The sequence below is a fragment of the Dipodomys spectabilis genome, unplaced genomic scaffold, assembly GCF_019054845.1.
Source record: "Dipodomys spectabilis isolate Male_0828 unplaced genomic scaffold, ASM1905484v1 ptg000207l, whole genome shotgun sequence".
Lineage (NCBI taxonomy): Eukaryota > Metazoa > Chordata > Mammalia > Rodentia > Heteromyidae > Dipodomys > Dipodomys spectabilis.
This window is the reverse complement of record NW_024870884.1, coordinates 12769086-12796798: the sequence shown is the minus strand read 5'-3', so window position 1 is coordinate 12796798 and position 27713 is coordinate 12769086. Positions and strand designations below refer to the sequence as shown.

The 27713-nt window shown below is 39.5% G+C and overlaps 1 protein-coding gene across 4 annotated transcripts in view; it reads right to left on the bottom strand.

The window, feature by feature from the left end:
* The window catches only part of Marchf8 (membrane associated ring-CH-type finger 8), a 97697-nt gene that overhangs the window by 29866 nt on the left and 40118 nt on the right, over positions 1–27713 (bottom strand). For 3 of the 4 annotated variants that reach the window (XM_042696337.1, XM_042696340.1, XM_042696338.1), the window contains exon 2: positions 15800–15979. In XM_042696337.1, the coding sequence (XP_042552271.1) occupies positions 15800–15901 (102 nt within the window). In that variant the 5' untranslated portion in view covers positions 15902–15979. Of the gene's footprint in view, positions 1–4221; positions 4591–15799; positions 15980–27713 lie in introns of those variants that run through there. The other variant, XM_042696339.1, reaches the window with a different exon arrangement.

The following is a 27713-nucleotide window of genomic DNA, read 5'->3' as shown; positions in this document are numbered from 1 at the left end:
ATATTTTAATATATGGATTTGGCACATTTTGCTTATCCTTCATCTACTAGTGGGTGTTAGGGTTCTGGCTATGAACAGCACTGCTGGTGAGCACTCACATGCATGTTTTTGCTTCAACATCTGTTTTCAGTTCTCTGGGGTAAAAATCATAGACACTATATATAGGTCACAGGGTAGGTTGTTCTAATTAGCTGTTGAGAAACCACCAACCTGTTTTTCACAGCAACCATTCTATTTTACTTAGATTCATTTAGAATGAAAATACCCAAACTCAGAGAAATTCATGACTTTCCTGAGTTCCCTCAACTCAGCAATTACCAGAGGTTCTGGAGTACACAGTGGGACTGATGTTCAAACACGGTTGTCAGAAGTCAAACCTACACTTCCCTGGCTCAGCTCTAAGTGAACCATCCTTGTCTGTAACCGCTGATTCTTGGAGGCCAAACAATTGCTTACTTAAAATACCAACTTAAGGAATGGGTGGAGAGAAGATATAACAGGAAAGAGTACTATAATCCTTCGAATTTTTGTGTTTTGTTTTTGTTTTGTGTGAGTCCTGGAACTTGAACTCCGGGCCTGGGTACTTTCCCAAAGCTTATTTGCTCAAGGTTAGTGCTCTATCACTTGAGTCACAGCTCCACTTCTGGAATTTTTTGGTGGTTGGTTAGAGATTAACAGTTTCATGGACTTTCCTTCCTGGACTGGCTTTGAACCACAATCCTCGGATCTCAGCCTCCTGAGTAGCTAGGATTACAAACCTATCCCTGGACCAGACTTTGAAATTTTAAAACAAATTCTAACATGGGGAAGGTAGACACTAAAATTATTCTGCTTACAAATGCTTCATGAGGCTTAAAGCTTTAATTTCAATTTTGGAATTTTATTATAGTGAAAGTTTAATAAATCTCATTAGAAATGAGAAATTGCATTAAGAAAATGTCATTGTCTTCATTTAGTACACATTTATATGTTGAAGCCCTAAACTTCATGACTGTGCCTCTAGCTAGAGATAGATTTTTAGGAAGTAAATTATGTTACTTACATTACAGTTAAATGAGCCATATGTTCATTAGGACTAGAGTCCTCAAAAGAAGAGAAACAAGCCAGGCATCGGTGGCTCACGCCTATAATCCTAGCTACTCAGGAGGCTGAGATCTGAGGATCGAGGTTCAGAGCCAGCTCAGGCAGGAAAGTCTGTAAGATTCTTATCTCCAATAAACCACTAGAAAACCGGAAGTGGTGCTATGCCTCAAGTGGTAGAGCTCTCGCCTTGAGCTGAAGAGTGTAAGAACAGCGCCTGGCAGAGTTCAAGCCCCACAACCAACAAAAAAAAAAAAAAAGAAGGGAAATGGCAACAAGAATACACACAGACCAAAGGTCATTCAGGAACAAGGGAAATAGCCATGGGTGAGCCAGGAAGAGAGTCCTTTACCAAACAACCATCCCTTGGGACTTTATCTTCAACTTTCCACTACCCAGAATTTTGAGATAATAAATTTCTGTTGTTAAAGTCTATTCAGCCTATGATGTTTGTTATGGCAATTCTCATAGACATTAGCAAGGAGAAATCAATGTAATTTACAGCACAAAAAGTAATATCCAAGTAGTCTTAAGAAATAAAAATAGTGGGCTGGGAAGGTGGCTCAGTGGTAGAGCGCTTGCCTTGCATGCCTGAGGCCCTGGGTTCGATTCCCCAGCACCACATAAGCAAAAAAAAAAAAAGAAATAAAAATAGTACAATAATATCAGTTCATATGAAGTTCAAACTTCAAATAAAACTTAGGACACATTCAGGGACTATGACTTTTAAATGTAAATTTAATGTCTGGAGAAACAATTACATTACAAAAAGGGGGAAATATTCAACTTACAAAACTAAACTTCAATTAATGGGCTACAGAATTTAAGATAAGGCAAAATGCATAATTAATCATCTTAAGTAAAGCAACACAATCTAAATTTGTAATATAGTTGTCTGCTTCAGTTCTTGTTTTATCTTTGACTATAAGCAAGTAACAAATACTAGACAATATCTGAGATGACCAACACAAGATCCTAACATTGTTCTGGGCTTTCCAGCTAGTCTGGAGTTCAGCTTTCTCTTATAAGTGGGCTTATAAAGGGGGAAGGGATGAACAGAGACACCTTTCTTTCCTTTGGGATTCTGTGATGTGTCTGTCTAATGGGGAACATGGTACCTTACTTAGTGTCACTAAGCACCATACCTACTGCAGTTTAACATGCCCACAAATATAAATAAATGAATATACATATGTACCTGACAGGCCTTCCTAATATATATTAAAGAATACACAATCTTTTTCAAATATATTTTCCAATAAGTATTTTTATTTTTTGAATAGTAAAATTAGGTTTTACTGAAAACAAAAAGTCTTTATGATCACTGTTGTTTAAGTATTACATAAATAGTAAAATAAACAGATTAATGTGTTGTTTAAAAATAATGCATCAAATATACACAAAAACTTGAGAGTGAAATAATCCACATCAATACCAATTACAATTCATTTGCTAACAATGTTATTATAGAAACTGTAATATTCCTTCCTACAGTGTTATGTGAACAAGCAGCCTTTATCCACAGCTGTTAAAGATCTTCAACACAGAATGTATTCTTTACTAACTACTATGAGCCATGGTACTGTTCTAGGGCCTGAAGAATAGTGAGGAACAACTGCAGCAATGGTACTTACTAGGCATTATGCTGAAAATGAGTATACAACCTGTGAGTGGGGAGGGGAGGGGGGAACTCAGAAGGGAAGGGAGGAACTGGGAGAGAGAGAAGAAGTGACATTTTCCAAAAAAAGTATTCATTATACTTATTTATCTATATTTATTTATTTATATTTATATAACAGTAATTCTTCTGTACATTACTTTTATGATAATAATAAAAATATTTTTAAAAACAACAGAAAGAAAAAAAACGATTGCTACTCTTAGCACTTAAATCAGTGTAGTAGAGCTGAGTACAGTAGCTCACATCTAGAATGCCAACACTTCGGCACTTCAGAAGCTGAGGCAGGAGGTTCATGAGTTCAAGGCCAGCCTAAATTACACAGTGAGTTTGAGAACAGTCTGGGACATAAGCAAACTGTCACACACACACAAAACAAATTTTTAAACAGTATATAGACTCAAATCTCTTGATTGGATTAAATATCAGAATCTTGTATGTTCACAGAATGTTTATTAAGAGTTAAAACAGTAAATTATATTTACTGATGAAAATAGTATGTCCAGTGCCAGCAAGGTGCTGTATACCATAATCCCAGCACTCAGGAGGCAGAAGCAAAAGCATCATGGTTTGAGGTCTATTGGGATAACAACAAGACTCTATTAAGAAAAATTCTAGAAACAAAAGGGCTGGGGCGCACGACTCACAGGTTAGAATATCTGCAAGCACATGGCCTTTGGTTCCATCCCCTGTACCACAGACTAAGAGAAAATAGTACATACAATTTGGCACAGATTATTTAGCGCTATGGTTCACTGATTTTGCCCCCACCCCCACCTGCAAACTCAAGAGTATTGAATAATCCTCCCCCTCAAAGTTAATAGACACAGCATGCCTACAAAATCAGACAAAGCAAACGGCAACAGTACAATAGCCCTGCCAAGTGAATCAAGGTCTGGCCCATGCCTCATGCATGGTAAATAATAACAAACAGAACAAAGACCCTTTGTTCTGTCTTCTATGCATTTCTAGCCTACAGAAGCTAACCTAGCTCCCTAGAAAGAATGCTCCAGCTGAAAGCATTGAGAAAGCTCCCACAAATAATACTTCCTCTAGAAAACAGTAACAGAGACTGTAGCTGTGCCCATTCAAATTGTAAACTAAGTAAATATTTTTCAGGATGTGCCAAAGCCTTAACTCCATGATTTAAAATTAAGTGGCTAATACTAATCACTGAAAGACTTATTTTTATATCAAAAGTAGGATGGTACCATTTAAAAATGCTGCAACATTACATTTAAACATCTATTGGCTTAAAATTACTTTTCACAATTTCAAGTAACAGTTTTGTTAGGCACAATATACATCCTTGACAAAGTACCCCGCAAGCTCCTCTGGCTGGGTGCCCTGTAGGGAGACACCCTTGAGCAACTCTGAAATCTGTTCATGCATTCCAGAAGGCCTACCAGCATCCCCAAATCACAGGAGACACCTGGGTGCTGCTGACTCAGCACTTCTCCTACCTGAAGCTTCATTTTCCATCGGGGAAGCACCAGGGTGTCTTCAGGGCAACTCCCCTCTGCAGCATGATGCCTGAGCTTCACCCTGGGGGTCAGGCTCTGCCAGCACAGCAGCTGCTGGCCAGCAGTAGTCAGAGAAAGCACATGCCATGTCCCCCACCAGAGCACTGGCCGAAGCCTTCAGCACTGCACGCCAGTGATCAAACTAGACTAACTACTTCCTCCAGCTGATTTCCAAGGTCCGAGATAGTGCATGAATAATTCATGACAAGTCCATTCCATCAACCAGTGCTGCTTTTGCTCTCTGGTCCCCTACAACAATATACAACAGAAAGATTCTAAGTGTGCTAGTGTACAAGGAATGGAAGTTCAGTCAATGAAGCAAAAGCTTCTGGTCTGTTTGCTTTTCTGGTATGTTAACCTATCACCCAGAATTACTTGAGACACTTTTTTAAAAAATGTAGAAGAGGTAAATTATTAACCACAGATGTCTGAAAGAACAAGGACAATTTTTTTCCTCCATAAACCTGTCCCACATAAGGCTAGCTGTAGGAAAAGTAGCAGGCTTGCCTGTGAGCACTAGGCCAGTATTTACATCTAGGGAAAAAAGAAGTCTGCTCCTGAAAACCAAGGAAAATCACCCCAGGCTGGGGGAAGGGTATCAATGCCAGGAAACAAACTGCTTCAAAGGGGTTTTTTCCTGGTCTTAAGCTATAAATAAACTTCTTATATCAATGGTAGTCTTCTAGAAAGTGGATGAACATTCTCCCCTCTCCATTTCTCCCAATTTGTCAATGCCTACACATTTCCAAATGACAGACATTTGAAGCAGTCACTTCTCTGCAACTAAAAACACAATACCTGGCCAGACACCGCAAGTGGTTTATGCCTGCAATTGTAGCTACTCAGGGTGCTGAAATCCAAAGGTCACAGTTCAAAGCCAGCCAGAGCAGGAAAGCCCATAAGATTCTTATCTACAATTAACCACCAAAAGTCAGAAGTGGAGTTGTGATAGAGCACTAGCCTGAGCATAAATAAATAATAAATAAATGGAAAGGTAGGGGGGAGGGGGGGGACATAGGGACAGCACCCAGGCCTGGAGTTCAAGCCCCAGAATTGGTACTAGCACACGCACACGTGCACACGCGAGCACACACACACACACACACACACACACACACACACACACAAATTTACAAAATAAACCCAAGATGCAAAGGCCTATCTCAGCTCTGCCTCTAAAAGTCCAATCACCACCTGTTTCCTACATCCTCATGTTTATCTAACTGCTACTTTGTTTAAGAAACAGTTCTTTTTCCTACTCATTAGAAATAGCTCAAGCTTTTGTTCCCTCTGTAACAATTTTCTGGCTATGAGAATGTTGCTCTTAGCTGCTTGTAATTTACTAGCTAATTTACAAACTAGTTTCTATGTGCTTCCTTGGACCTGTATCGCTGTTCAGTTCATTGTTATTTTGATCACCCCTGCACTTCTATTTTATAAAACTCAGGATCTTATTAAACTATTTTACAGTACTCAGGAATTATTTTTGTGAAAATAAGTAATTTCTTAGAAGAGACTACATTCATCCCATTTGCACACTGGGCCTTTCTCTGCCAGCCTGCCATTAGTGAAAAGGCCACCCTTACCCCATGGTCTCTTTGGGGAATCTCTCCATTTGCCCCTAAAAATGAGCTTTTTATAGGTGCTGCATTGTCTATGTGGGAGGAGAAGGCATGGAATGTGGTAAAGGGAAAAAGGAGGCTTTGACATGTTGAGTTCTTTAACTTGAAGTACCCTGGAAAGCCACAGAAGAAAGTCTCTGACCCTACCTGGCCCTTCTCTCTGCTGCTCTCTTTCTTTCCCAAGACACAACACAGAAACTAGAACCCCACTCCACAGAGCCAGCTGTAAAACAGACAAATATGGCTTCAATCCTTCCCTGCCTTTTTGAGTAAGAGCTGGCCATTAAAAATAAAATTTAAAAAAAAATTCTCTTACCAGCCCTGTCTGAAATCCTAAGATTCTCATACCCTTAGGAAAAGAATGCTACCCACTGAAGTCAGGAAGAATCTGCATAGACCAGCTTCAGTCTTCACTTCAATCAGTCAATTACATTAGATCCCACTTTTCTGTTCACGCTCATTTCCATATAGCTGGCCATCTTCCTGGAGCTTAAGCATAAAAAACAGACCTTTTTCTGTGGGTCTTCACTCTGTGGGATCCACTGTCACCCAAAACTTGGATTAAAGAAAATCTTAGGACTGGGGGGATGGCTCAAATGGTAGAGCACCTGCCTAGCAAGTGCAAGGTGCAGAGTTCTAACCCCAGGATCACTAAAAAAAAATTAGGAAGTTTCTTGTAAGGCTGTTGGCCATGATGCCTTTTTTTTTTTTTTTTGCGGGGGTAGGGGGTGTGTGAAAGGGGGGGAACAGGGCCGAGTTGAGTCCTGGGACTTAAATGCAGAGCCTGGCTTTTTTGGTTGTTAATTGGAGATGAGTCTCATGGACTTTCCTGCCCACTCTGGCTTTGAACTTCCATCCTCTGCTCTCAGCCTCCTCAGTTAGCTAGGATTACAGGTGTGAGCCATTAGCACCCAGCTGGTGCTATTAAACTGGTAATGAAAGGTTATCACCTTTTCCTACCCTTACTGTTTCTCAATGCCTTATAGGACCCCAGGCCCCTGGGTCAGCCAGGTTTTTCTCTTTCCCCTTTGCCATTCCCTCACCTACCACCTACGTGATGGAAGGGGAGATCCTCACACAAGGCTCACACTGTGTCCCCAAACAGACCTGTTTCTTCACTGTTTCCTTCTCGTCCCTCCTCACTCCCTGTTAGCTGAGGAAGGTAAGAACACCAGCTCTATTCCCACTCACTTCCTTCACACATACTGATACACTAAAACTATCCTCTCTAGCATGCTTTCCTTGTCCCAGAGCAGGGAGGGCTCCCAGGGCTATCCAGGCTACCAGGGTGTCCAGTATTGTGTTCACTCTCCTTTTCCTGCACAGTATAAATGACAAATGGAAGCTCTGATTTCTCTCAGATCATTCTGTTTTCTTTGCTGAACTTATTTGTCCTTCATATGTTAAGTCTAAATGGATAGATTTTCTGAAAATTGGCTTTACTTTGCTTTAAACTCAAACTACATTACTTAAGAAAAACAAAACAAAATCCTAATATGGCCTCGACAAAAATAGTTCCAATTCTAAAGACTTGTGGAACAAAAACGCCCAAACTAAAGCATTGTACCACAGGGGCTAGTGGTCCTTCCTTTATTCCTCCTCCTCAGCAAAGCCATGATTCTCTTCCACATTGCCCCTCTACTGGTGCCTGCCCTGTGTCTCAGAAATGCTGCTCTCAGGGGCTGGGAAGGTGGCTAAGTGGTAGAGCGCTTGCCTTGCATGCATGAGGCTCTGGGTTTGATTCCTCAGCACCACATAAGCAAAAAGAAAAAAAGCGAAAGCGGTGCTATGGCTCAAGTGGTAGAGCACTAGCCTTGAGCTGAAGAGCTGAGGGACAGCGCCCAGGCCCAGAGTTCAGGCCCCACGACAGGACCCACAAAAAAAAAAGAAAGAAAGAAAAGAAACGCTGCTCTCAATATTCCTCACTGAGTGGACCAGCCAGCAAGACCTCACTCCACCAGGATCCTGAGGTGACATCTGCCTGGGTCACATGGGAAATACCTTCCTCACCCTGAGAAAGAACAATAACAGTTGTTCACTAACACACAGAGCAAGATCTATTCATGGATGGTATTGAGGTCAGAGAGAATCTTTGGCTTGGAGTACACCAGTGGTGCACTGGATCAGGCACACCTGAAGCCCGCCCTTTTACATATGTGTATCCATTTACGTGATTTCTCAGTCTGTACTTGCAGCTGAAGGCATTTTAAAAAGCATTCGGACTATTTATAAAATCAAACATGGGTGTGTGTGTGTGCACGCACAATGTGGTCCTGGGGCTTGAACTCAGGGCCTGGGTACTGTCTCTGAGCTTCTTTCATTCAAGGATAGTGCTCTACCACTTAGCCACAGCTCCACTTCACTTCTGGCTTTTTTTTTTTTTTTTTTGTAGTTTAGTGAAGGTACATTTCAGACTTCCCTGCCTGGGCTGGCTTCAAACAGCAATCCTCCAATCTCAGCCTCCTGAGTAGCTAGGATCATAGGCGTGAGCCACTGGTGCCCAGTACTTTAAATATTAACACAGAACTGCAAACATTAAAGAATCAAGTCTGGTTAAGGGTCCTTAGAAAAAGCAATAATCCTCAAAACTAATAAGAGATGTAGATCACATGGTGTTCATCTGCCATTCCAGGACTCAGGAGGGATTTGTAGTTCAAAGGCAGCATGGGCCAACTTGTCTCAAAAGAATTTAAAAAAAATAATAATAATCCCACAAACAACAATAAGCAGAGCCCTAAAGATGATCTTGTTTAACCCTATCTGGAGCCTGAATCCTGTAATACCGCAGCCCCAGCTGTTTCTCCTCAGCCCTCCCAGTTAACAGTTATTTAGCATTCTTAATGACCCACAAGTTTGGCCTGAGATAATTAATGTTAGGAGCACTGGATTACAAAGCAAATTAAAAGGAAGCTGTACAGTTTAGAACAAGGTGGCCATCAGAGGAAGTAGCATGGCATGAACATGTGATACCACACAAACAACAGAGTATTTGTGAACAGTTAATCGCATGATGTGATCAGCACTTACCCTAGTTATTAACATTTTTCTATGGACTACACACATACACAATTCTACCTCAAGCTTCATGGCCTCCCACTCCTTATCCTGAGGATGTTCATATAAATATAACATAAGAAGAGAACTCCTGCTGTAAGAAGGGCTTATAAAGTGTGAACTGAACATTCACATGTTACCTATGAGAAGCTAAACTTTTACAAAGAAGATTTGGGAATATAGCGCCCTTCTTATTTCCCCCTCAACCTTCATTATTGTATTCTCTGTTCTCTTGTTGAACATCAACAAGTATTAGAATTACTGGCCAATATCACATCAATCCTTCAATTTAAAATGACAATATTACTAACACACACTTTGTTTTCTCTATTGACTGCCAATGATTACCATCTATTCCTTGACTTAAAAGTTTCTCTCTGTGCTGGGTTTAAAATTCCTACCCACAGAGTTATTCTGGAAGACCTTAAAACCTACACAAGTACTAGTAAAGGTATTTCCCCAAGAACAGCCTCTCTAGGAGCTGATACATGTCAGGTGATGGATTCACATTACAGACTAGGCATTTCAAAATGAATTCTGATTCCTCCTGGTTGGGACATGGCAATAGAGTTGATCTCTCATCACTTATACTATTCCCTATGCAAAACTGGTATGGAAGAAAAAGATAAAATGTTCTAAAATGCAGCAAGCTCCAAGAGGACTGGCACTATCCACTGTCATAACAAGGGTGTGTCTCAGGACAGCTGGGGAGGCACACCAGTGGTACCTGTCATATGTCCTTTTTCTTCTCAGATTTAAATTTTCATCTACCTATCTAGGGCTTGCTTTACTCTGAAATATCCCTCCCTCTCCTTTCTTGTTTGTTTTTAGGCAGGATCATATTATGTAGCCTAGGATGGCCTCTAATTTGCAACATGCCTGCTTTAGCCAAGTGGTGAGATTATAGCAAAATTTCTATCGATCCCCTTGTTTAGATAGACTTCTAAGGATTCAGAAAACTGAATGCTGGGTATATCTCCACCTGGTCCACCCCGAAGGACCTCAGACTCGCATATTCATCATCACACTCACCATCTTTCCTGCTGTCCTGCTGCTCCAGCACTGCCTTTGTGGTAGTAAGTATGTGACCTCCTGTCTAAGCCAGAGCTCACTTACTTCATCAGCCACCAGCGCTGACCAGCCTGCCTTCTGTCCATCTCCTGCCTGGTCCCAGCACTACTTCTGTGGTCATCATCACCCATACTAGTGCAATGACCTTTGAAGCAGGTTTTTCCAGACTCCCTACACCAATACCCTAAAACCACAGGGTGACTTCACGGAAGACAATTTCCAATCATGTAACTCCCTGCTCCACACCACTGACTTCTCATGTGACAATGGCATCTGTACTTGAGCAAACTCAGAAGTTCCCAGGCTGTTCTAATGATGGCTGTGATTACCAGACATGAAAAACATTCTCCAAAACAGGCTTGTAAAAAGCACTCCAGGAACCAAGGAAAGCTACACAGATGAGACAATAATCCTGATTTCCATGCACAAGAATATAGCTATGGTTTGAAAATGGTTTGTCCCACCAAACCATTTAGGTATGGCCCCCCAGTCTAAGGGTATTGAGATGTGGGGTCCTCTAAGAGGATCTGGGATAGGAAGAATCTATATCATGAAAGGATTAAAATGACTACCATCAGTGGTTTAGTTACCATGACAGTGGGGTTACAAATGTATTTCCCTCACTCCCTCTTACACCTTTACTTGTATCCACTTGCCATGGATCAAACATGGAGGAGCTCACAGAAGCTGTTCAGCCTCCAAAACAGTGATCTAAATAAGCTTTTTTTCTTTATCAATTAACCAGTCTCTAGCATTCTGTTTTAAAACTAGAAAATGGACTGTTCAGGCCCTTGCAAGGAAGGTAGATGAATGACTCAAGGAGCCATGTAAATTATGAAACAGGTATATTTCAGATGCATATTCATCTCTTCGTTTAAACACACCTCTATTTAAAATTAACCAGAATATTGAGGCTTTACAATGGAACTTTAAAAAAAATTTAAGTAGTTATAAGAAGGTGTTTTAATTCAACATGTCACTTTATGAGTATATCTTGACCAATGTCACCCCCTCCATTATTTTCCCCATCTCTCCCATCCCCACCCGTCCCCTCAGGTTACAGTTCCATTTTCATATATGTGCATCAAATGTGATCACTGCATTTATTCACCATTCTTCTCTTCATTTCTCCCTCCCCAAAAATAAGTTGCAGTTTCCTGGCTTTTTTTTTTTAGTGTAAGTTATATTCAAATGAGTGGCACCATTGGAATCTTCCCCTGTGTATACTTTTGTCAATTTGTGTATAAATGCATATGACCCTGTATATGTTTTCATATATGTTTATAATTTAGGTTTAACTTCCACACAAGAAAAAAATACACATGTTCTTTGTCTCTCTCTTTTTTTTTTTTTTTTGGTCCAGTCGTGGGGCCTGAACTTTGGGCCTGGGCACTGTCCCTCAGCTCTTCAGCTCACAGCTAGCACTCTACCACTTGAGCCACAGCGCCACTTCCGGCTTTCTTCTTTTTGCTTATGTGGTGCTAAGGAATCGAACCTAGGGCCTCATGCATGCAAGGAAAGCGCTCTACCACTGAGCCACCTTCCCAGCCCCTGTTCTTCATCTCTCTAAGCTTGACTTAACATAATTTTTTCAAACCCATCCATTTCCCTAATATTCACATAATATTCTTCCTGATAGATGAGTAAAATTCTACATAATGGGATTTTGAGCTTGGAAGCAGAGTAGAAATAATAAATAAAAAAAGCTAGAGACTTTTCTACATGATTTCAAATCTCAATGAGCCAAAAACACAAAATAACTTCCTTTGAAAAAGCAGTGGCTTGTCCAGGCATGATGACTCAGGCCTACAATGTCTGACGTTAGAAGGCTTAGGCAAGAGAGGTCACAAACTTATGATTAGCCTGATTTACATAGTAAGACCATGTATCAGAAAGTTGTGGCTCAGCACCACAGAGAACACCCTCATAGGACTACCCAAACAAGGCCCTGAAGACACTGAGCAGGTTCAAGCAACAAATGGGAAATTGGCCAGATGGCTCTAGAAAGTTTGCTATATTTAGACTTATATTAAGTTCTTATTATTTAAACAGGGATCATTTTTCTGATAGAGAAAATGAAGAATGAAGCTGGGCACACTGGTGGCTCATGTCTGTAACCCTAGCTACTCACAAGGCTGAGATCTTAGGATTGCGGTACAAAGCCAGCCCAAGTAGGAAAGTCCATGAGACTCTTATCTCCAATAAACCACCAGAAAACCGGAAGTGGTGCTGTGGCTCAAGTGGTAGAGTGCTAGCCTTGAGCTGAAGAGCTCAGGGACAGCAACCACGCCCAGAGATTCAAGCCCCACGACCAACCAAAAGAAAAAGAAGAAGAAAAAAACAATAATGAAAAGGAAAAAATGTGAAGGATATGCTTCAAAATATTGTTGTCACTTAACAGCAGTGAGGCCATCTTTCTATATGCGAGGTCAACATGAGCTCAGTATTAGCTGCACCCATTCATGTATTTTGAAAGCAAATGTAAATGTGTTTAGCTGACAATCTTTCTGATATTTCATAGTAAAATCCCTGTTAGCATCTGAAGCAAGAAACCATCATCAAATAATATTGATTAAATATATCAGAGAAAAATACCATTTCACTTTCTATATAGCTTACTGTTTATAAGTAAGCTTACCACGGAATTACTTTTCCTGTTATTTCCTCTCAGAAACATCATGCAAAGAACTCATGCTTTCAGAATCTCCTTATAAAAGGGTAGAAAACTGAGAATGTGTTCTTTCCTAGACAACCTTACAGTCCAAGTTCCAGACATGACTAGGTCTAGCACTCATGCTCAAAATTTACATGTGGAAGGAGACAAATGGCTGAAGGCAGAGTACACATTCAGCTTTTCCAGATCATGGCAAAAGTGATAAGGTTCCAGCACCAACAGCTCTTCCTAATTTAGGAACAGCAGTGGAAGTTTTTAAAATCATATTCAAGTGGGCTGGGAACGTGGCTTAATGGCAGAGTGCTTGCCTAGCATGCATGAAGCCCTGGGATCAATTCCTCAGTACCACATATACAGAAAAAGCCAGAAGTGGCACTGTGGCTCAAGTAGAATGCTAGCCTTGAGCAAAAGAAGCTAAGGGATAGTGCCCAGGTCCTGAGTTCAAGCCCCAGGACTGGCAAAAAAAAAAAAGTAAAGAGAGTAAAATATTTTTTATCAGACATAGCAATAACACCTTTCTGACCTCAGCAGAACAGTTTTTCAGTATTGAGAGGCAATTATTTCTAGAAATTCAGAGAAGGTCAATGACTCTGCAAGCATCTTCTTTTCCCCACTGTATATCACCTTTACAATACAATTTAAATTTTAAAAAAGGAAAATAACTTACAATGACTGTCAAATAAATATGTATTTACAAACACTGACTTGGTGGACAAATGAATGTCTTTTAGACTTTTAAGACATATAGAGTAAAGCAGAGAGTGGTGGTGGATACCTGTAACCCTGGCACTCAAGAGACAAGACAGGAGCACCTCAAATTTGAAGCCAGCTTAGGTTACAAAGAATGACTGTCTTAAAGATCTAAGAAATGAAAGCTGGAGGTGTAGCTCCAGTGGTAGATCATTTGCTTAGCATGTGCAAAGCCCTGGGTTCAATCCCCAGTACTAAAAAAAAAAAAAAAAAATCACCATATATATGATTGCAAGGCTAGGCATAGTGGCACATGCCAGTGATCCCAGCTCCTTAGGAGGTAGAAGTAGGAGGATCATGAGTTTGAGACCAGACAAGAGAAAGTTAATTTGAAATCCTATTTGAAAAGCCAAAAAAGCAAAAAGGTTAGGGATTTAGCTTGAGTGGAAAGAGCCTGTCTACCATTGTAAAAGCCACACATTTAATCTTAACTACAGAAAAAAAAAGTTTTTAATGAAAAAATAATCCTGTTTAGGTAATCCTGCTTAGGTATAATCCTGTTTACCTATGTTTTGAGGAAAGTTTTTAGTATTGTGCAAGAAAGTTAGAACTAAAGAATATAAAGTGGCGCTGTGGCTCAAGTGGTAGAGCACTCGCCTTGAGCTGAAGAGCTGAGGGATAGCACCCAGGCCCAAAGTTCAAGCCCCACACCCGACAAAAAAAAAAAAAAAAAAAGAAAAGAAAAGAAATAAAGAATACAATTAGTATCATAATAAAACCCATGTTGTTTCAAAAAAAAAATCTATGATTCTTCTGAAATGATACCAATATAACAATTAAATCAGGCTTCCAAATACCAACCTGTCTGAGAAGCAATGGATCAGTATCTATAAAATACTAAAAATACTCTTCAAAAATTATTTACCCTACTTATAAACTGATTTGTACAACCACTCAAAAATTTAAAAATAAAATGAGTAAAAACACCTATTTACCCAGTGAATAAGAGCAGCAAATACTCTTTATAGGTTACAAAAACATCCCTCCTATGTCCCCAGAGATCCCCACACATCTACTGTACTATCATGTGAAAATCATAACTCATTGTACAACAGTGAGCACAGGCTCAAGCAATGAGTGCTATAGAGAGGATCACACACACATTCACAGATGTGGGATGAATTCCACTTTTGCCGTTGTGAGAAGTGTGGACAGTGGTGTGGAAGAAGTGGTTCCTCTGCAGAGCTTCTTCTCTCTTTCGCTCTCTCCTCTTCCTCTTTCAAGTGCAGGAGAAATTGTACCACTGTGCCAGCAAAGGAGAATGGCCTATACTCAACTTCAAGAGTTTATCTACCAAATCTCTCGTATGACAGGTTTGTTTTAAAAACTTCTTCATGCTAGCAAGCATGAGTCCCTGAGTTTAAACTCCAGTACCATCAAAAGTTTTAAAAAGATCAAAATAAAATAAATGTTATTAAAAAGTGCATTCAAGCCAAAAAAAAAAAAAAAAGTTCTTCATGCTAGCAAGCCTGAGTCCCTGGAGTTCAAACCCCAGTGCCAACAAGAACAAAACATTTATTTTTTTAAAATATTTATGAAATTGAAAATTTTGTGCCCCATCGTCTATAGTTATTAAAATTCAAATGCGAACTCAGGGCCTCATGCATGCAAGGCAAGCACTCTACCACTGAGCCACCTTCCCAGCCCCTCAAACTGAAAGTTTTAAGAGCAAAATTCTGATAATTCATTTTGTGAAATGAATCCAGTTCCTTAAGGTAACTTCCCACTAACTTTTCTAACTTCCTATTTGACATCAACTGAACCCTTACATTCAAGTTATTCCATTTTAACCTCTCCAAACTCCCCTGGCTCTAACCTTTGGTCATCTAGCATGTAGCATTTCCTCAACATGTCCCCTTTTCTAACTAACTCCAGGTCACTGCCACACCTCTCTACATAAATGCCATTTTTCTCCAGACCTTAAGCTCTTTGGCTGAGATTAGTACTTAATCACCAACCTTATTTAGGCTAGTACATATTTAATTTTCAAGCCAGGTGGTGTTAATTTTAACTACCCTTTGCACCAAGTATAAAATTCTTAAAACTTCTATTCAAATAAATGTATACTTTATACCACAATCTGAGAACCCAAAGAAGTTCATCTCAGTAATTTACAAATAATAACCAGGAACAGTTAACCAAGGAAGATAAGTAAATTAATTACTTATTACTCATTTATTAGCAGAGTAAGTTTATACTCAAATCTAAAAACCCAGAAGCCTACCAAAAACTAGATTCTTCCAACCACAACTATTTGTGTGTTTACTAACAGATTAGCAGCAAAGCTCAAGTATTATTCTAGTTATGTAATGAAAATAATGAAACCACAAGGATGTTCGCTCATTACCTGTTCCCCTCTGTCCTTTTCTTTGGTCTTGCTTCTGTGGACTCTAGCGGAAGTGGTATCCTGGAGAGGAATGGGAGAGATCTGGTGCAGTGGCATGCTCATTCCAGCCTCCAATCTGGTCTCCCTCTTTACCGAAGGGAGTTTCGACTGAAAGAGTCATTTTGGGCCATGGACTGCAACCTGAGAGAAGTAAAAAGAAACATAACTGAGCTAAAACACTAAGAATAAAATTAGCACTTTACATTTATATTCACATTTAAATTAAGTCTCAATGACAAGTGCTTGGTCTTTAAAAATTATAAAAGACCTGGGAGGCCAGTGGCTCACACCCACTCCAGCTAAGAGGTATAGTATCTGAAGATCACAGTTTGAAGCCAGTCTGGGCAGGAAAGCCTATGAGACACTTATCTCCAATTATCCAGAAAAAAAAAAACAGAAGTGGTGCTGTGGCTCCAGTGATACAATGCTAACCTTGAGTAAAAAAGCTGCAAGACAACACTTAAGCCCAGAGTTCAAGCCTTAGGACCAGGGGCCCCCCTCTTTTTCTCCCCCACCCCAACACACACACACACACACACAGATGGCTGAAGGTAAATTCTAACATTTTTTTTCCTCATGTGATAAAAGAACCTGAAAGAGGCTTATGAATCAGGTATATGAATATCAGGGATTAGCCTCCTATCATTTAAGTTTAAAACATATCAGTGTCTCCACTTTATTATAATATTTTTGAAATTAATTATATTTTCATGATTTGGCATTCTATCTTCTGGTTCTGTGAATCCTGACATAAACACAGTAGGCCCTTGATACACATGCAGGTTCAAGGTTCCAAAGAGGAACCTGTAGCGGAAAAGCCCAGAATGCTCAGGGTGCACAGAGCTCAGTACTGTATCAGTACTGTGCTGTGGATGTTAGATTCATCTTTCTCAGAATGCCCCATCTTCCACTAAACACAGAACACTTTCAAACAAATCTAACATTTTCACTTTATCACTTCAATTAATTAGCACATTCACTTAAATTCACTTTGTTTTAGGGTACTATTTGCTTGCTGGGAGGCAGACTTTTTTAAAATTAAAGGCAAGGAAATACTCAGTAAATCATACAACTAAACTAACTGGTGTTAGTAACACAAGACAGAGGTTCTCCACAGCAACTAAGCAATAAAATGTGCATGTGAGTGGACTTAATTTAACATTTTGTTTTTGAAATTTGACATTATTTATTTATTTATACCATGCTTGGCAAAACCACATGTAAGAAATCTATAAGTAATGAATTTTCTTTAAAATGGCTGCCCTTGGGAGAGGGATTGTGGGGCAAAGACAGCCTCAGCTATATAAGAAAATCCTGAAACAAAACAAAACAAACCCCTGCTCTTCCTCAAAGTAGAGTGCTTTGTTTAGTAGGTGTTAGGCATGGTAGGTTAGATTCCCAGCACAAGGTCTGGAGAGGGCAAGGGACAGGCTACCACTGCTACAAAATAAAGAAGTGTTCACGGTCTTTGATTCAGGCTTAACCTTCCAAAAGTACAGATTCTCTAGATCAGTTGTTCGCAAACATTTCTGGTAAAGGTTTAAGCTAGGTATTACGGACCAAATCTGTTCCAGCTACTGAACTCAGACATGTAGCATGAATGCAGCCAGACTGTGTGTAGAAAACCAGAAGTAGTATGTGGCAAGGTGGGAGGAGTGAGGGGGAGAACAGGAATACACTGGAGGGACTTAGTTTAAAGTACACCATGTACATGTGCAGAATGATTGCAAGGGCATCCTCTGTTATCACTAGTGCATGCTAATTCAATAAAATGAACATTTTATTAAAAAATTTTTTCCTCTGGTTAAAAGTGGTCATGTGCTATGGTTTGGATATGCTTCATCCCTCTAAAGCTAATATGCTCAAAGCTTGGTCCCTGATGTAATGGTGCTTAGGTCTTGGTGTCTATAAGAGATGTGGATTATGTCTTTAAGAAGGATTAGTGCTTATCTTACAGTATGAGTGAGGCCTCAGGACTTATTTCAAGAACATGCTGTTATAAAGGGTGTTTGGTTTGCTCTCTTGCTTTCTTTCTCAGTATTAGAAACATCTCCCCTCTTCCTCTTCTGCCCCTTTCTTGTGCTCCAATCATATGATGCCATCTCCTCCCCACATTACCCCCTCCCCCCTCACGTTACAATACAGCAAGAAGCCCTCACTAGAAGGGAACACCAACACCATGCTCAAGGATCTCCACAACTGTGGCGAATTAAACCCCTCTCCAGTTTCAGCATTTTGTTGTAGCAACACACATTATACCTACGATACTATGCTCCAATAAAATGTCACTTACATAAACAGGTTCTAGCTACATTTAGTCCATGGCCTAATATCTGACAAGCCTTAGGTTGGACAACCCCTTTGGGAAGGGTTTCCCAGACAAGCTGAGAAAGGGGGAGAAGTCATGGACATTCCTGAAAGCCATAAAAAAGACTGTGTGTATGTAAAAGAAAGTGTCTGTATAAGCTACCTTCAATGATTCCAGGCACCCCTGCGCTTTTCTGGCTTTTTCCTAAATCCTTCCTAGTAATTGCATTATGAGTTCTCTCTTATCCTTTCCCTTCATTGCCCCCACTGAGATCTACCAAATCCTCTATACAAAATAAACTTTCTGCAAGGTTTAAAGTAGCAATAGTTATAATACTGTTTAAATTTTAGGAGGATAGAATCCTTAAACCAAAACAGTGAATCTCAAATTTGGTTATTTTGCCACACATTACAGGTGAGGTTGTAGGCAGGGAGGGTAAGCAAGAGGGCCTGACAACCATAAGGCCACATCTGACATTTACTCCACCTCCACTAAAAACTTACACTGGTCAAAGGTGTTTGTGAGATTGGTCCACACTCTTGACAGTACACTAGCCAAGCAGAAGAGTACCAGGACTCACACAATGGATTCCTTCATACAGCTCAAAGTAAAAAGCAGCAGGAAGAACAAGAAACTACAAAAGACCAACATATACAAGTGAGCTAAAAGAAAATTGTTTCAAAATGATAGTCACTGATAACCAAAAACAAAACCAAAAAAGGGTAAGTGATGTTACAATTTATATATTAAAAGTAACTACTCGACTTCAAGCCTTGATGTACACAGCAGGGATGGAGCATTGTACCCGCACATGGTCTCAATGTGAACATTCTAGCACATTATACAGAAGACGCTGAGTTGCCTTAAGAACCAGTAGTGGCACATTCCTCTCTAAAGAGATGGTCTTTTAATCTCCATAATAATATTAATTTTTACGTTTCTATTTTTTTCTGGTCTCTTTTCATTTCCCTTTCCCTTTCTTCTTTTTCTCTCTCTCTCTACTTGCATCCTACCCAACCTATTTCCTGCATTGGGATTAGGACATAGTTAACTTTCCCTGTGCCTCCCCACACCAATCTATTCCTATTTTTTACCCACATCTCTCCCTAACCCTAATAATTTCTGGTTTTCCAAATTCTTCTCTGCGGTTTGAAGCCCATTAACATATAGTTGTTTGATGTTGAATAGATGTATCTGTTGAACTAGATTGCATCTGTAAACTATTGACTGTACAAATGCAAACTTTGATTGATGGTTGCCTTAAGATAGTGTTCTAGCACAAAACTGGTGCTATCTTCATCTCAAATGGGCAGAGTAAGCCGGAAAAACACAAGAAAAATGGCAAATTCGGGTATCTCAATTCCCAATCTTGATAATCAGGAGTCAGAACAGATAATGAATAATCCAGAGGAGAGTTCCCAAATAGCTCTACAAACACTGCTGGCAAACATGATAAATGAGAAGTTTCACAAATTACAAAGGACTCTGTATGAGCGTGAAAGGGAGAGAGAGGAGGCATCCCAAAAGCTTATACAGGAATATCATAAGCGTGAGGAAGCTACTCAAAAACTGATACAGGATTTGCGTGAACAACTTGAGAATACTCAAAGAGAAAGGGAGGAATGGCATGAGCAGGCTGAGAACACTCAAAGAGAACTGCAGGAATCCCACTAACGGGAGGAAAGAGAACTACAGGAATCCCACGGGAGGAAGCTAATCAAAGAGTAATACAGGAATTGAGAGACCAGGTAGAGAATACACAAAGATCACTAAAGGCATTCATGGAATCCATTAACAAAGAACTGAAGGAAGTCAGGGAGACCACAAAGGGAATGCTGAATGGAACCCAACAGAAGGAGTGGGAGTCCAAAGAAACCATAACCAATCAACTAAGTGATTTGAGAACAAACACTGAACACCAAATTAAGGAAGTAAAGAAATTCATACAAGACCTAAAACAGAGCTTCAACAAAGAACTTGAAGCCATCAAAGCTGACCAATTAGAAGGAAAAGAGATAAAAAACAAAGTAGAGAGTCTCGACAGCAGGTTAGACCATGCAGAAGATCGAATCTCAGGGATTGAAGACAGCCTAGATATTATAGGGAAAGAACATACAACCATCCAAGACAAGTCCAAGAAATATGATAAATCTATCCAACACCTGGAAGACACCATCAGAAGGCCTAATCTAAGGATAATGGGTGTAGAGGAGCACCTAGAAACAGAAGTTAATGGTCTAGGAAATTTGTTTAACAGGATCCTAGCAGAGAACTTCCCAAACATACAAAAAGATAGGCCTATTCAGATACAAGAAGCTTTTAGAACCCCAAATAGACCAGACCAGAATAGGACATCCCACCGTCACATTATAATCCACACAGGATCAACTCAGAACAAGGAAAAGATCCTTAAAGCTGTCAAGGAGAAAAGGGTAATCACCTATAAAGGGAAACCAATCACCTCAGATTTCTCAGCAGAGACAATCAAAGCAAGAAGAGCCTGGAATGATGTATGCCATGCCCTAAAAACAAACAACTATCAACCAAGAATACTGTACCCAGCTAAACTCTCCTTCATAACTGAAGGCCAAATAAAAACCTTCCATAGCAAAGAAAAATTGAAACAACACATCTCCACCAAAGCAGCCCTACAAAAGATTCTTAAAGATGTCCTACACATAGAAAACCAACAAGACCGCAATAAAGGCCAAGAAACTGCACCCAAACTGAGAATCCAAGAACCATAGGAAGAACCCAGTTTTCGCAGCCCCCAAGAAGGTGGATAACACGGCAGGACTCCCAAACACCTCTCAGTCCTATCTCTTAACGTTAACGGACTGAACTCTCCAATTAAGCGACATAGACTGTCTAGTTGGATTAAAAAACAAGACCCTTCTATCTGCTGCCTACAGGAGTCACATCTTGCCCGTAAAAACAAACACATTTTCAATGTTAAAGGCTGGAACAAAATCTACCAAGCAAACGGCCCCCATAAACAGGCGGGAGTTGCAATCCTAATATCAGATAAAATAGACTTCAAATTAAAATTCGTGAGAAGAGATAAAGAAGGTCGCTACATACTAATTAAAGGATCTCTCCTTCAGGAGGATATTACAATTCTAAATATCTATTCACCAAACAATGGAGCACCCAAGTTTATCAAAGAAACACTACTTTCCCTCAAATCCCATATAGATCCAAAGACATTAATTGTTGGGGATTTTAACACACCACTCTCCCCACTAGATAGATCAACTCGGCAAAAACTCAACAGAGAAACCGCAGATCTAAACAGCTGCATAGATCAACTAGACTTAACAGACATCTACCGAACATTTCACCCAGCAGCATCAGAATACACGTTTTTCTCAGCAGCACATGGAACGTTTTCTAAAATAGACCACATTTTAGGCCAAAAAGCAAACTTGTCTAAATTCAGAAACATTGAAGTTATACCTTGCATTCTCTCTGACCACAAGGGAATAAAATTAGAACTCAACACCAAAAGCCACCAAAGAAAGTCCGGCATCACATGGAGGCTGAACAACACACTGCTGAATCATGAGTGGGTCATGGAAGAGATTAGAAAGGAAATTCAAATGTTCATGCTATTCAACAAAAATGAACACACAAATTACCAGCTCCTCTGGGACACAGCAAAGGCAGTACTCAGAGGCAAGTTTATAGCTCTGAGCTCCTACATCAACAAATTGGAGAGATCTGAAACTAACAATTTAATGACACATCTAAACCTCCTTGAAAAAGAGCAGCAAGATAAACCCCAATCCAGTAGATGGAAAGAAATAATCAAAATTAAATCAGAATTAAATGAATTAGAATCCAAAAAAACTATAGAAAGAATCAACAAAACAAAGAGTTGGTTCTTTGAAAAACTTAACAAAATTGACAGACCCTTAGCAAATATTATCAGAAAAAGAAGAGAACACACTCAAATTAATAAACTCAGAGATGAGAATGGAAACATCACCACGGAAACAACCAAGATTCAGAACATTATAAGGGAATACTTTTCAAAACTTTATGCTAATAAGTTTGAGAACTTGACAGAAATGGACCTTTTCCTAGCAAATATTGACATGCCAAAACTAAACCAAGATGAGTTAAACAATCTTAACAGGCCCATATCAAGCACTGAAATAGAAACAGCAATAAGAGACCTCCCAGCTAAGAAAAGTACAGGACCAGATGGTTTTACAGCGGAATTTTACAAGGCCTTCAAAGCAGAGCTCACACCAATACTCCTCCAACTCTTCAATGAAATTGAAAGAGAAAGCTCACTACCGAACACATTCTATGAAGCTATCATAACCCTCATCCCAAAACCAGGCAGGGACTCATCAAAGAAAGAGAACTATAGACCCATTTCTTTGATGAATATTGATGCAAAACTTCTCAACAAAATTTTGGCCAATCTACTTCAACAATTCATCCAAAAAATCATACACCACGATCAAACAGGATTCATTTCAGGGATGCAAAGCTGGTTCAATATACGCAAATCAATTAATATTATTCATCACATCAACAAGAGCAAGAATAAGAACCACATGGTTATCTCAATAGATGCAGAAAAAGCATTCGACAAGATCCAACACCCCTTCATGATGAAGGTTTTGGAAAAATTAGGTATCCATGGAACATTCCTCAATACAATAAAGGCTGTATATGACAAACCTACAGCCAGCATTATACTCAATGGTGAAAAACTAAAGCCATTTCCTCTTAACTCAGGAACAAGACAAGGATGCCCACTCTCTCCACTTCTCTTCAATCTAGTATTAGAATGCCTAGCTACAGCAATAAGACAAGATGCAGACATAAAGGGGATCCAAATAGGGAAAGAAGAAGTAAAACTCTCCCTCTTTGCAGATGACATGATCTTGTGTTTAAAGAATCCCATAGACTCCACTCCCAAATTACTCAAGCTGATTCAAAACTTTGGCAAAGTAGCAGGTTATAAAATTAACCCCCAAAAATCAATGGCTTTTCTGTATACCAACAACGAGAAAAGTGTGGCTGAAATTAGGAAAGCAACTCCATTTGTAATAGCCCCACAAAAAATAAAATACCTAGGAATTAACTAAAGAAGTGAAGGACCTCTATGATGAAAACTTTAAAATCTTGAAAAAGGAAATCAACACAGAACTAAAACAATGGCAAAACCTCCCATGCTCCTGGATTGGAAAGATTAACATCGTGAAAATGGCAATACTTCCCAAGGCTATCTACAAATTCAACGCAATACCTATCAAAATTCCAACCTCATTCTTCAAGGAAATAGAGAGGCAATCCAAAAATTCATATCGAACAATAAAAGACCCCGATAGCAAAAACGCTCTTCAACGGAAAGAACACTGCTGGAAGAATATCAATACCAAATTTCAAACTCTACTATAAAGCCATAGTAATCAAAACAGCTTGGTATTGACATAAGAACAGACCTCAGGACCAATGGAATAGAATTGAAAACCCAGAAATGAACCTACAGACCTATAGCCATCTAATCTTCGATAAGGGAGCTAAAACAATAGAATGGAAGAAAGACAGCCTCTTCAGTAAATGGTGCTGGCAAAATTGGTTAACTACATGTAGAAAACTAAAGCTAGATCCTTATATATCACCCTGCACCAGAATCAACTCCAAATGGATCAAAGACCTCAGAGTCAAAGCAGACACTCTGAAAACATTACAGGATGGAATAGGAGAAACCCTAGGTCTCCTTGGCTCAGGCCGAAATTTCCTGAATAGAGACCCGGAAACACAACAAATCAAAGAAAGGTTGGACAAATGGGATTGCATAAAGTTGCAGAGCTTCTGCAGGGCAAATGACATAGCTAGCAAGATCAATAGAAAGCCCACGGATTGGGAGAAGATCTTTACTAGCCATACAACGGACAAGGGTCTCATATGTAAAATATACTTTGAACTCAAAAAATTAAACCCCCCAACAACAAATCCTCAAAGAAACAACTGCCCAATAAATAAGTGGGCTAAAGCCTTAAAGAGAAACTTCTCTGAAGAACAAAGAAGGATGGCCAATAGACACATGAAGAAATGTTCAACATCCCTAGCCATAAAAGAAATGCAAATCAAAACAACATTGAGATATCACCTCACCCCAGTTAGAACGGCAAAAATCAAGAACTCTAACAACAACAGATGCTGGAGGGGATGTGGACAGAAAGGAACCTTACTTCATTGTTGGTGGGAATGTAAACTTGTTCAACCACTTTGGAAAGCAGTATGGAGGTTCCTCAAAAGACTTCACATAGAGCTCCCCTATGACCCAGCAACCCCACTTTTGGGCATTTACCCAAATGTTTACAAACAAGACCACACTAAAGCTACCAGCACAACTATGTTTATTGCAGCATTATTTACCATAGCTAAGATATGGAACCAACCCAGATGCCCCTCAGTAGATGAATGGATCAAGAAAATGTGGTATATGTACACAATGGAATTCTATGCCTCCATCAGAAAGAATGACATTGCCCCATTTGTTAGGAAATGGAAAAACTTGGAAAAAATTATATTAAGTGAAGTAAGCCAGGCCCAAAGAAACGTAGGTCCCATGATTTCCCTTATTTGCAATATCTAGCATATGTATGAGTCAAGCCAAAAAGGTCAGATAATGTGATGTCAGGAAAATGAACCCTTAGATATGTATTTTAATGTTTTTTTCTTTCATGCATGTGTTTCTAACACATTTATAAGATTATCTCTTTGTTGCTTTGTATGTCCCTCCCCCACAGTATAACCCCTGCTTTCACTATATTTGATGTCAGTATAACTTGTGGAGGAGATGGGGAAAAACCAGTTGTTTAAGGATACAGGTGGACCTGTTGCAACAATGAGAAGTACAAGTTGACATGTCCAAAACGAGCTTTACAACGGCGGTGCAGGAGGGGGGGGGGGGTCGGAAGGAGAAGGATTGGGATTGGGGGGGAGGGGGGAGGCTGGGAAGGGATGTGAAGGGTAAACCAAAGGAGGAGGCTGCAATGCTTGGTAAGAAATGTACGCATTAACCTGCCCATGTAATTGTAACCCCTCTTTACAGTATGTTCACAAATAAAATTAAAAAAAAAAAAAACCAGTAGTGGGCAGTTGTTTTTTTTTCATCACTAATCACTGAAGTCCTCATCCTCTGTCACAGATGACAAATTCCATGTGGCCTCTTGGAATACTTAGCAAGACTCATCATGCCCAGAGCCCCACTACCAGTCATGCCAACACTGCCTGCAGTGCTTCTGATATAATCACCATTATTACATCACTAGTGCGAGTACATGACAAGCCTGGGAAGGACTTTTCATGTGAGAGGAATAGAAAGCAAAAGGGTTTAAAATTTTTTTGTTTTGATTGGCCTCCCTCCTTACAGCCACTTATGCTACTCTTTTGATATGCATCTCCTCCTCCAAAGAGTAGACCTGTAAATTTGCTGGAAGCACTCCCTCTCCTATGACAGACATATTTTGGATAAATGTAAATTTGTAAACCACAAAGCAGGCCACACCACTTTTTATATAAAGGGTCATATGAAAGCATAAGATACGTATTACTCAAACAATTTTTTTATATTTTTTTTGTGTGAGAATACCGTACAGAGGAGTTACAATTACGTGGGCAAGATAACGAGTACATTTCTTTTCAAGCATTGTTGCCTCCTCTTTGTTTCCCTTTCCCATCCCTTCACATATCCCTCTCTTCCCCCTACCCGATCCTCCCCTCCCCCACCAAAGTTGTAAAGTTCATTTTTCGACATAATAACTTGTACACCTCATTGTTGCAATGGGTCCTCCTGTATCCCTAAACCATTTGTTTTTTCCCTTCCCCTCCACAAATTATACCAGCATCAAATACAGTGAAAGCATGGGTTATACCGTGGGGAAGGGACATACAAAGCAACATAGAAATCATCTTATAAACATGTTAGAAACAATTGCATGAAAGGAAAAAAAACAAAAACAAAAAACTTTTGAATACTTGTCTTGGGGTTCATTCCCCTAACATCAACTTATCTGACCTTTTCTAGTTGACTCAGACATATGCTAGTTATTGCAAATAAGGGAAACTATGGGACCTATGTTTCTTTGGGCCTGTCTTACTTCACTTAATACAATTTTTTTCCAAGTTTTTCCATTTCCTAACAAATGGGGCAACGTCATTCTGACGGAGGCATAGAATTCCATTGTGTATATATACCACATTTTCTTGATCCATTCATCTACTGAAGGGCATCTGAGTTCGTTCCATATCTTAGCTACGGTAAATAATGTTGCAATAAACATAGTTGTGCTGGTAGCTTTAGTATGGTCTTGCTTGTGATCATTTGGGTAAATGCCCAAAAGTGGGATTGCTGGGTCATAGGGGAGCTCTATGTGGAGTCTTCTGAGGAACCTCCATACTACTTTCCAAAGTGGTTGAACAAGTTTACACTCCTACCAACAATGTAGTAAGGTTCCCTTCTGTCCACATCCCCTCCAGCATCTGTTGTTATTAGAGTTCTTGATTATAGCCATTCTAGCTGGGGTGAGGTGATGGTATCTTAATGTTGTTTTGATTTGCATTTCTTTTATGGCTAGAAAGGTTGAGTATTTCTTCATGTGTCTATTGGCCATCCTTCTTTCCTCTTCAGAGAAGTTTCTCTTTAAATCTTTAGCCCACTTATTTATTGGGCAGTTGTTTCTTTGAAGATTTGTTTTTGGGGGATTTAATTTTTCAAGTACCAGGTGTATTATAGATATGAGACCCTTGTCTGTTGTATGGCTAGTGAAGATCTTCTCCCAATCCGTGGGCTTTCTATTGATCTTGCTAGCTATGTCCTTTGCCATGCAGAAGCTCTGCAATTTCATGCAGTCCCATTTGTCCAACCTTTCTTTGATTTCTTGTGATTCTGGGTCTCAATTTTTTGCATAATTTCTATTATCTATTTTGTATAAAGTCACTTCATTATTTTAAGAGAGTTAACCCTCTGCACTATGCTCAATAATCTAGACATAAACTTATTAACTTGCAAAATACAAAACACCTATAAAGTAAATATATCTAAAAAACTAGATTGACAAAGACAGGTGGGTCTACAAATGGAAATCTCATGTTCACATATCAAAAGACTTCATATTCTCCCATACTGAAGGTATAGCTCAATGGTACATCACATACCTACCTTAGGTAAGGCCCTAGAATTGATCCTCAGTACCACAAAAAAGGGGGAAAGGGCGAAGATGTCAGTTCTCCCTGAATAGACCTAATGAGTTAAAATAATTCCCATAAAATCTGAGCAGATTTCTTTACAGAAATTTGGTAAGCTAGTCCCAAAATTTATATGGAAATTCAAAGGACTCAAAATTGCCAAAACTGTTCACATTTCCCAATTTCAAACCTTAGTATAAAGCAAGGGTAAATCAAGGCAATTGTATTGGACTAAGAATAGTGTTTAAGTAGAATAGAATTTATAGTCTAGAAATAAACCCATCTATCTACAGTCAGCTGGTTTTTAACAAGACCATGGTAGGGAGGAAAATAGATTCTTTTTAACAAATT